This window comes from Zeugodacus cucurbitae, chromosome 2 (genome assembly GCF_028554725.1).
Source record: "Zeugodacus cucurbitae isolate PBARC_wt_2022May chromosome 2, idZeuCucr1.2, whole genome shotgun sequence".
Classification (NCBI taxonomy): domain Eukaryota; kingdom Metazoa; phylum Arthropoda; class Insecta; order Diptera; family Tephritidae; genus Zeugodacus; species Zeugodacus cucurbitae.
In genome coordinates, this window is record NC_071667.1 from 49,287,866 (window position 1) to 49,298,835 (window position 10,970).

The 10,970-nt window shown below is 39.5% G+C and overlaps 1 protein-coding gene across 1 annotated transcript in view; it reads left to right on the forward strand.

Moving 5' to 3' along the window:
• Fas3 (uncharacterized) overlaps nucleotides 1–6,329 on the forward strand; it is a 116,977-nt gene extending 110,648 nt beyond the window's left edge. Inside the window, exons 6-7 of the mRNA XM_054233716.1 lie at nucleotides 5,450–5,738; nucleotides 5,835–6,329. Coding sequence (XP_054089691.1) covers nucleotides 5,450–5,738; nucleotides 5,835–5,920 — 375 coding nt within the window. The 3' untranslated portion in view covers nucleotides 5,921–6,329. The remainder of the gene's footprint in view (nucleotides 1–5,449; nucleotides 5,739–5,834) is intronic.
• Nucleotides 6,330–10,970: the final 4,641 nt, after the last annotated feature.

Sequence of the window (10,970 nt, forward strand, 5' to 3'; positions counted from 1 at the left end):
ATATTGCTGCATCTAATTGAGTTTCTGATACAACCGATAAATTGAAGGATTACACTATGAGCCAATCAACAAACCACCATATTCGCCAGATTTGGCTCTGAGCAATTATATCCACATTTGCAGAGTCAGTTTGGCTTGCTGAAAAAAAGTTCACTGAATGAAGTTGTCAATAAGATCATAGAGGGTCATAAAAAACAGTTTTTTTATTCTACTAACAATATATTAGGTTGGCAAATACCTCCCTTCCTTTTTGTCTTTTGAATTTCGCGGCTATGTATAAAGCGCTACAGAGCTTGTATCTGGCTATACCATACATCTTTGAAAAGTCTTGACATAACATACAAAACGACTCTATGCATAATTAGTTTGGATATTGCGTTCAACAATTATAGACGTGTAAACATGGAGTTCACTAACGCCGAAATTCGCGCTGTTTTAAAGTTTTCCTTCGTTAAAGGAAAATCCGCTAAAGAAACGTTCCGTGAGATTAATGGTGTGTTGGGGGATGGTACTCAATCACTTCGAATTGCAGGTGAAAACTACACCATAGATAAACCAGCCGTCGGAAGACCTGTGACGACGAATACCGATCAAATCATGGAAAACACGAATTAGACCGTCATGAGACATCTCGTGACATCGGCCAGGAGATGGGAGTTAGTCACCAAACCATTTTAAACCATCTGCAGAAGGCTGGATACACAAAAAAGCAAAAAACCTTCGAGACCGAATCAACGCTTGCGGTATGCGGCTAAAACGGAACGAACTCGACCCATTTTTGAAGCGGATGTTAACTGGCGGCGAAAAATGGATCACATAGGACAATATAAAGCGAAAACGGTCGTGGTCGAAGGCCGGTGAATCATCCCAAACAGTGGACAAGCCGATATTGACGGCAGGAAGGTTTTGCTGTGTGTTTGGTGAGATTGCTCCCACTATGAGCTGCTCCCATATGGCCAGATGCTTAATTTTACGATCTGCTGGGAACAACTGGACCTCTTGAAGCAGGCGATAGACCAGAAGCGTCCAGAATTGGCCAAAGAGATAACGCCAGACCTTCGTTGATGACTCTTCAGAAGCTACGGGAGCTCGGATGGGAGGTTTTATCGCATCCACCGTATAGTGATTACCACCTGTTCCTGTCCATGGCGAACGCCCTTGGTGGTATAAAGTTAAACTCAAAAGAGGCTTTTGAAAAGTGGCTGTCCGAGTTCATTTCATTTGAATAAGGGGGTCTGTGGAACCTCCAGTTGGGATAGACGTGCATCTAGCAAGTACTTTTCAGGTCACAAAAACGCGGCATGGTACGGTTTGATCCGTAATCAAAAGTTACTCTACTTCGCCTTTGGAATAACCTTTGGCTCTTTCAGCGATAGCTCGCATGCTTGTAAAATGACGGAATGGTTCTCTAATAATAAATACAAATATTTGCCAATTGGAAATTTTTTAAAATTCCCGTTGTTTTTTGAACAACAATAATTGTGGTTTTGGGAAATTTATATTTAAGTTGAATTTAAAAAATATTCCAAAGAAATAGTTTCTTACTTCTTTAATGGTTTAAAGCTATTGCTAATAAACCATAAGATATATTCATACACAATACAGCATCTTTCAACTTTAAATAATGAAAATGTTTCAGTGAAAATTTACAGAAATTTTTAATAATAGCGTTATCACTTATTGGCTGACATTAAATAACCACCACAATTTAAATGCAGCAATTGCTCAAGTCACATATACTTTCCATATTTCTTCTTCATAAAGTTATTTTTAATACGAGTGTCCATACCAGCAGCGGTACGCACACACTCATCACATGCGCACAAATATAAAAGAATTTCAACTCGAACAAGTGCGACATTGCACGTATATTTATGTGCGAGTGCATATAACGGTAATAATGCATACTTGCGCAACGCACACAAATGCACTCGTTATCGGCATATTTAAACGTCATCATCAGCATCGTCACCAAGGTTGTTAAGTTAAGTCGTTGGTGGCAATAACCAGCTGCTGCTGTTGCTTTTGTTTTTGTTTTTGTGCTGATGTTTGTTTGTTTGTGTTTGTGTTTTATTTTTTTGTAGCACATGAGTTCGTCTGAAATTGTTGCTGGCATACTTATTGCCATCATCCATAATAAAGGCATTCAGTGGCAATAAATGCAGAAGTAATGTGCACGGCGATGGCAGAAAGCAGAAGGCAGAAGCCTCAAGGCAGCAAGTACCCAGTGCAGTACATATGTGTAGTATGTGCATGTTGTATGTACTGGCGCGCTTATTATAAACTCAATCATAAGTAGTTGTGTGCATAAAGCCATGACTGTGACACAACCAACAGCTTGCATATGTATGAGCCAACACAAGCCAACGTTATGCAGGCAAAGCGGATATCAGCTTGCTCAAGTGTTAATTTTATGGCAATGCAGCTGCCGGCACAATCACACACACACACATGTATGCATACATGTATGACGCTATTTTAATTTCTCTCTTATAGATAAGCACTTAACATTTAATTTCATGCCAGTCACCAACACACTTACACTTACACATATGTGTACACATGTGAACACTCTCCTTGGCAATTGCAAATGATTCGTTCAGCATGTTGATGAAGAGAATTCCCACTTCTCCCTTTAATCATCTTAATTTACACATCACTAGGGCGACTTAAAGCACTCAGCGCTTTTATGTCAGCGCAATTCACATTGTTGCTTTTGCATTTCCACCTCCAGTTCGTGCGAAGCGCAGGGAAAAATCAGGAAGAACTCAAAAAAGTTAATAATAATAATCTCATCTTTATTCACTTCATAAAAATTCCGTTTAAAAAGAATTTCCATTGCTGTCATTGCTTAACTGAAAGGCCGTAATTCTGCTAAGTTCTTTAAGTGCTTAAGCACTCATACTCATTCACAACTCTCTCACACACACACATACTTACATGCTAACACATGAATGAGGTATGTCGGTTCGGTTATCAACCTTTGTTAGTTAGTTTGCCATTATGTTGTTAGTGGCATGCCACATAAGTCAAAGTGTACACACCGTTATATACATATATGCATGTATGTCTACATATAGACAGTGTGTTTGTTGGCAATTCAGTTAGTAAGTGCACTTGAGTGCCCATAAAATGTACAAGTTCTTCAAACTGTAAATGAATGCAATTCAATTTCACATGAAAAGCACATGTACTTCAAGTGATTTAGTGTAGCTTCGGATACCTCAGTGTCAAAGTCAAAATACGTTGAGCGCATATGTTCAAAACTCAATTTTGCTACAACAAATTTAAGCCTAAAAGCATTTGAATGACAGCAAATTCTATATTAATTAACTTAAGTTGAAGGATCAGTTCGTGGTCGCTCTTTTAGTCGAGTTGACTCCTTACAATGTTAAAATTACCATTGCTATAGCATGAAACAACGATTTCTAAGTATAATGACTATTTTTAGATTTATATATTTACAATTCCACTTTTGCCAGAAACGATTTCATCGAGCGCAGACTTGAAGGACCTATCGATCCTGGTCCTGCTATTTAAAAAGTATTACGAATATATCATAGGTGAACAAAAGACCTCACAGAAAATGTACAAGGAACTCTCCGACTGAACTTAGAAAGTTCCTGCTATTATTTTCATATCAGCAGATTATTCTGCCATAGATATTGCATGACTTTGCGTTAGGCTCAACCCACACCGGATTAGCCAAGCAAAACACAATGCGAAGTAGCAAAACATTTTGTATTTTTGTCTCGCTTGGAACTGCGGAAAGATTAATATTAAAACTATGTATTTAATTTATTTAAAATTTATTGCAAATTTACTTCAATAAGCCAATCTTACTAGCCAAGACACAGATAGGCGTTTTAGTTTCAACTTGTTCGGTTTGAGTTGACACATATGAAGCTATTGTCTGTTGTCTTATAAGACTAAAAAATTCGTATAGATTAATCAGGTGTGGATTAGTCACAGATACGCTGCAATCCCAGACGTTATACATTCAATACAATACAGCATTCAGTACACTATTGCGAGTGCAGACTAACCCTTTCGTAAGGTGTTCTCATTGCAAGCTCTTCTGCTTTACAATAAGCAGTTCAAATTGATAGTGAGGATAGGTCAGGTTCGATGGCTGTTCCTCAGCGGAGGAAAAACACTTCAACTATTAAAGATAGTTCTTTGTGATGCCTTATCACATTTATAAAATAGGCATCGAGAGCCCTATAATCAGAGCCAAATGACCGTGCATTGATAGCAGTCAATGGCAAAGATGGAGTGATGATAAGAAAGAAAATAAATGTGTTATCATTTGGTATCATTCCACCCGATTGAACTCTAGAACGAAAAAAATCTTATTTTACCGAAACTCTGAAGATGGTGCTATTTACCCAATGTTAACTGAAATAGTGATTAATTTTATTTGGTGGAAAGATTCAATGCTATAAATATGATACAAAACCAGTTCACCCAAAGGAAGTTGGCACCGATCCCAAGATTATATATTCTGAGAATTTATTAGTGTATGAAAAACAAAGTGATTCAGGAATTGCTTTCCAAAGTAATCAAACCAAACCAAAGTATTCTACTGCTTTCAACCCATCAAATACATTTTATATTTTGGGTAGACAAATAATTTTTTTCTAATACGCCTATATAGACACCGCATTTCACTCTGTAGTGTCGTGGTTAGAGGAAGCCCTCTTAAACAATGATTACGCTGTAGGTCCTTCTTCGATATCGATTGTTAAAGGTAACAATGTAAGACCGGAAGTGCCCATTGGTGAGCTAGACGATTTTGGGGTAGAAGCGAACCTTAAGTATCTCCTCTACAGTCTGCTCAGCGACAGAACTGTCATTGCGGAGTTGGGAAGCGCAAATGCGCTCCGGACTGTAAATAGGGGTACCCCGCAAGGTGGTGTTCTCTTCCATTTACTCTGGATCCTGGTGGTGTACGCTCTATTGGGGGAACTTTAAAATCAAGGCTATCGACTGGCGGCCTTCATTGAAATCAGCGGAGCGCTAAGAACAACTCCAACAATGGCTCCAATGCCATCTTACACGTCGCACCTATTGATATTGCCGATAGGTGCATTGCGACGCAAGAGCGCTGGACATGCAGACTACGCATGAGCTCATCAAACGCTGGTCAACTACCAGCACTTGTGCAGTGGCGAGGTCCTTCTCATAGAGGCGATCAATCGACTAAAATCCATTCCATTGCTGAACATCTTCTACGCGTAAGTCACTTCTGTTTGAAATAAGTTTAAGCATAATACTATATTTTCTTAAAACAGGGTTCTAACACATCGTAAAACAGTTAAGACATATTTTAGGATTAAAATATATATTTCGTTATATGTACGTACTTAATAATTGTGCAAAGTTTATGTAAAAAGTTTATGCATGTCCTGCAATTTAAGTTTTGCCTCCCATTCTCTCTCACCCTAAGGCACCCTTCACAAGCCTACAACCACAACTGAATGAAATCACACGCAACACAGACGGTTTCATGCTCTATGCCAGTTCGTTGCAGTTGCGCATACACATCGACGATCCACGTTTCATATCAAAAAGTGAAATTTTAGAATTGAAATGTGTGGCGGATATAATGGGCATATCGAGTGTGCGGCGAGAGAGTAAGGTGCGTGCAACGATCTTGGCGCTGCGCGATGCTGGACACAAACAACGATTGCTGGGGCAAGGTAATGACGGCAATGCGTCCAGCTGTGGCTGTGAAGGTTAGTATGCTTTCTTGATTAATTATAAGATAGAATATAGTTGTTGTAAAAAATGATGAGCATATTTTGTAAATTATTATATTTTTTTATTTTCAGTATTGATAGAATCTTGGATATTCTGGCTATGTTTCCTAGTTTTTTCACGATTGTCATTACTGCCAACCAACTGTCATTGGAGTTAGCTGCGTGCACAAGGAATTAAATAGAAGGCCTGCCAGTTTAGCGCATAACTGTAACTTAGTAAATTAACATAGTCTTAAGAACGTAGTCTAAGAAACAAACAACTAATCACAATTTACAACAACATTTGAATGAACTAATTTGCATGGAGAAAACAGAAGGAGAAATCATACATTAAAGGAAATATAGAAACGAAATACTCGCACAGAATTTAGGTACATTAAAGCTTAGCGGCACGAATACATGAAAGTTTCTATTTAAAACACTGACACAAACAGGTCCAAATTCGGAAACTAAAACTAGTTTCGGTCAACTTTGGCATGCAAACTGAAATACCAAAGATAAAGGAAGCGGTAAAGGCTATAACACTGACATGATCCATACCAGATAGCATAATTAAATAGTATAAGGTATCTACTAAAATGGTTAACACTGCATTCGACACCCTTAAGGATAGGCAGATGAGCAATAGAAGAAATCGAATGCTCAGTGAAGATTAGCACATTTAAATTACATTACATTAATTACCAATTACTTGAGTATCGCGCCATAACATTTATTTATAAGAGATATTGTAAATAGTTATTAACCGTTAAGTGCTTACGTCATTGTGATTATGAAATTTGTTGATTTTAAAAACACTAGCGCCATTAATAATATATATATATAGATATATAATTTTAGTAATTGACTAAGTATGTTACCTACAATGTAAATTGTACTTTTTTATGTATTTAATATTTATTTAATAAAGGAGACGCATTGCATTAACCGAAAACCATACTGAGGCACTCTTATTTTACCTGAAAACTAAAAAAAACTTTTAATGGATTTTTTTATTGTAAGTAAGCTTGAACAACAGGTAATTATCTCAAAAAATATTTTAATTTTGGATTAAAAGAGTTTTATCTGTCATAACCAAATGAAATGATTTCAATGTAGACGATAATAATGTCCCATCAGAAAGAAACAAACTACGAATGGAGTGAATAAAGTACAAACTATGTAAGGGATAACAGACACCAACAAATGTATGGTCAAATACCTTGAAACTTACATGACACAGAAACTATTTCATAAGCTTCAATCCGAACATAATTGAGTATAGGACGACAACACCATGATTTTATCTTTCTCGTCAAAAAGTTAGAGCTGGAATACTTCCACTCTTATTACTGAACTCGACATGTATTGAACCAAGTAAACTTGCGGTAATTTGAAAGCTCTTCTTCTTCTTCTGGACTGGCGTAGACACCGCTTACGCGGTTTTAGTCGAGTCCACAACAGCGCGCCACGCGTCTCTCCTTTTGGCAGTTTGGCGCCAATTGGTAATACCAAGTGAAGACAGATCCTTCTCCACATGGCCCTTCCATCGGAGTGGAGGTCTCTCTCTTCCTCGGCTTCCACCAGCGGTTACTGCATCGAAAACTTTCAGAGCTGGGGCACTTTCGTCCATTCGAACAACATGACCCAGCCAGCGTAGCCGCTGTCTTTTTATTCGCTGAACTATGTCTACGCTGTCTACAGTACGCTCGATAGAACCTTATAAGCGATGTTAAGGAGGCTTATCCCACGATAGTTGGCGCAGATTGTGGGGTTTCCCTTTTTGTGGATTGGGCAGAGTACACTGAGGTTCCAATCGTCGGGCATGCTTTCTTCCGACCATATTCCGCAAAGAAGCTGATGCATGCACCTTATCAGCTCTTCGCCGCCATATATGAATAGCTCGGCCGGCAATCCATCGGCCCCCGCCGCCTGGTTGTTCTTCAAGCGGGTAATTGCTATTCTAATTTCTTCACGGGCGGGCAATGGAACATCCATCGTCGTCGATTGGGGAATCGGGTTCGCCATCTCCTGGTGTTCTATTTTCACTGCCATTCAGCATGCTGGAAAAGTGTTCCCTCCACAAACACAGTATACTCTGGTCAACAACAACAAGATCACTTCTGGGGGTCCTACAGGAGTGTGCTCCGAACTTGAAACATTCAGTTAGTCGCCGGCGAAAGCTACTAGCTTAGTAATCATAGAAATCCGGAGAAGAATTTCCGTATAAATTTGAATAATATTCACATTCAAACAGTAGTTATCTTAAGACTATTTACCGACAGAAGGACGCACTAAATTCAAAGAACAACACAAAGGGTTTAAAGTTTAAAGGGAAATATCGTCGTATTTGACAATGCTTTGAACTTACATAAATTATGCGATTATTCTTCTTCTTAACTGGCGTAGACACCGCTTATGTTGTTAAAGCCGATTATACCAGAACACGCCACTTGTTCTTCCTTCTGCCTCTTTTGCGCCAATTAGAAATTCCAAGTGCAGCCAAGTTTTCTTCCACCTGGTATTTTCAACTGAGTGGAGTCTTCCTCTTCCTCGGCTTACATTGAACACTTTCAAAGCTCGAACGTTTTCGTGCATTCGAACAACATGACCTAGCCAGCGTAGCCGCTGTCTTTTTATCCACTGAACTATGTCAATGGCGTCGAATAACTCATACAGTTCATCGTTCTATCGTCTGTGGTATTCGCCGTTGCCAATGCCATAAACCTTTCTCTCGAAAACTCCGAATGCCGTCTCATCGGATGTTGACATCGTCCACGCTTCTGCACCGTAAAATAGGACGGGAATGATGAGGGACTTGTAGAATTTGGTTTTCGTTCGTCGAGAGATGACTTTACTTTTCAATTGCCTACTTAGTCCAAAGTAACATCTGTTAGCGAGAGTGATTTTGCGTTGGATTTAAAGGCTGACATTATTATAGGTATTACAGCTGCTTCCAAGATAGACAAATTTTCTATAAGTTATGACTTTTTGTAAAATAAAGTTATGACAGAGAAGTGAAATGCTTAGCTATTTAACTACGGGGCTCAATGTTTCAACTTCTTAATTACGTATATTACAGCTATTAAGAAGAAAAAGCGGAGTAACTTAGAGTAAAAATATACTCATCAACATTGAGATACAGAAAAAACGGCATTATTTTTGTCTTTCTACATATTGCTTAGGAATGTTTCATATATCTCTACAATCAAGATGTTCACCACATTGAACGGTCGCAGGTAATTCCAATCAATTCAAAAATAAATCATAATTTTCAAATTCAAATTTATTGGCAACCTTTTTTGGTTTGAGAAACTTCGGTAATTTGTTTGCATTTAACAAGAACGTTTTTGTCCGTTTGCGAGAAAATTCATTTTGTTGTTAAGTTGAGCATAAATTTTCAACACCACGCAAGATTGCGCTAATGTTTAATCTAAGCACCATAATGTAAAATAACGCAATGGCCTTGGTCTTCCCACAGCGTACAACCCCTGCCAATTCATATTTGTAACGACACTCAAAAAATTATGCATAAATTCAAATTACTTGCCACACCTAATCTCATTGCCGCAGCTCATAGCGTGGCATCGTGCACCAGTGTGACACCTTTGCCTCTGGCCACTTTCTTACTAACTAATGCCGGAAGTAAATAAGCTTGATAAATTTACTCTCATCATTTTTGCATTAATTCAGGCTGCTTTAGCATCAGAAAAATGTCTTTTGATTAATCAAAAATATGCCTTAACACACATATACTTATGTAGAGACAGCGACTCAGTTTCATAGGCATATAAATGCCGGCGAGAAGGCTAATTTGGTGCAGACCAGTGTAAAACAAACAACAACTGAGCGAACCTCAGTGTAGGGCCGGTCGCTCTCAGTCACAGACGGAAATAACAAATTACTGGATAGCATAGGCGCCAACGGCACTTGTCACTGGCAGCCAACGACACTTATCATCCATACAGCCAGCAGCCGCTTGACTGCAGCCAACCCACCCCAACTCAAACCAAATCAGCCGAATGCCAGAGCCACCCATTAAAAATGCGAACATCTTTCTTGTTTTGTTTTTGTTAAATAAACTCCCGCCCATTCTGCGCTACGTCGTAGCAACGCAAAATTGAGTGAAGCAAAAAAATCAAAATTCTCGAACTTTGGAGTAGTGTGAAAAAGTGGCCGAAGGTTTTGGTGTGCCACCGCAAGGCCATCATAAACGTAACTACCCTCCGCGCACCTTTATAACAGGTAGTGCATGCTCCGGAGCAATTCTGTTGGAGCTTACAGCGACACACAACGTGCCTCGAACGAAGTTAGCGGTGAAAGACTGCCATGAACGTGTACGAAAAAAAATCCCAGATTTTTCCACGCGCTTTATCAAACTGACATTTCCGCCTGCGCTGCGCTAAGATATTAGATTTTTCGGCATTCCGGCCTGTGGCAACGTCGAGCTCACCTTCGTCGCATCGCAACCAGTCATTGTGGCATTGATGTGGCAGCGTGGCGGCATGGCAGCAGCAACACGGCGCTCGCTGCGATTATGTTTGCCAAGGATTAGATTTACCGGCGTGGCTGTACGAGTAGCAACAACAGCAGCAAAGAAACTCTCCTCCATCACTGTCGTTGGCGGCGAAAGCTTAGAAATTCAGCAGCAGCAATCGAGCAGCTGATGTGGGCACCAAGTTGCCGTGGCACACTAATCCACCAAACGAACTTGGCGTTAAGTTGATTTAGTGTGTCACGTGGCGCAGCTGTAAATTGGACGCCACTTACGACTGCGAGTCGCGAAACGTAATTTTCCAGGTTAGTGGCGTAACGTCGCTGCGATTGCACAGAATTTAAGTACTGCGATTGGATTTGATTTCGTTCTGGTATAGTTGCGGCAGCACCTTGTTGGCTGTGTGGCTGTCGCGTAGCTCAATGCTTTATTAGAAGTATATGCACAGGCGATGACGCGGAAGACTTTAATGTCGGGTAACAAGCATTTCAAATAGATCGCTGCTGCTTTCATGTTTTTATGAGTTAGTCTTTCCCCCTTTTTCGTCGTCTGCTCGTAGTTGAGCTGATTGTGGTACTCAAAATTTCTATTTTAAATTAGTTGAATCGGCGCTAAAAGTTGTTAATGTTTAAAAAGTCAAATCACAAATTCTGAAAGCCTCCCGATATTCATGCAACATTTGAGCTTTCGGAAATTATTATGCTTCACCACATAAGTAATCGTCTTAATCAGTC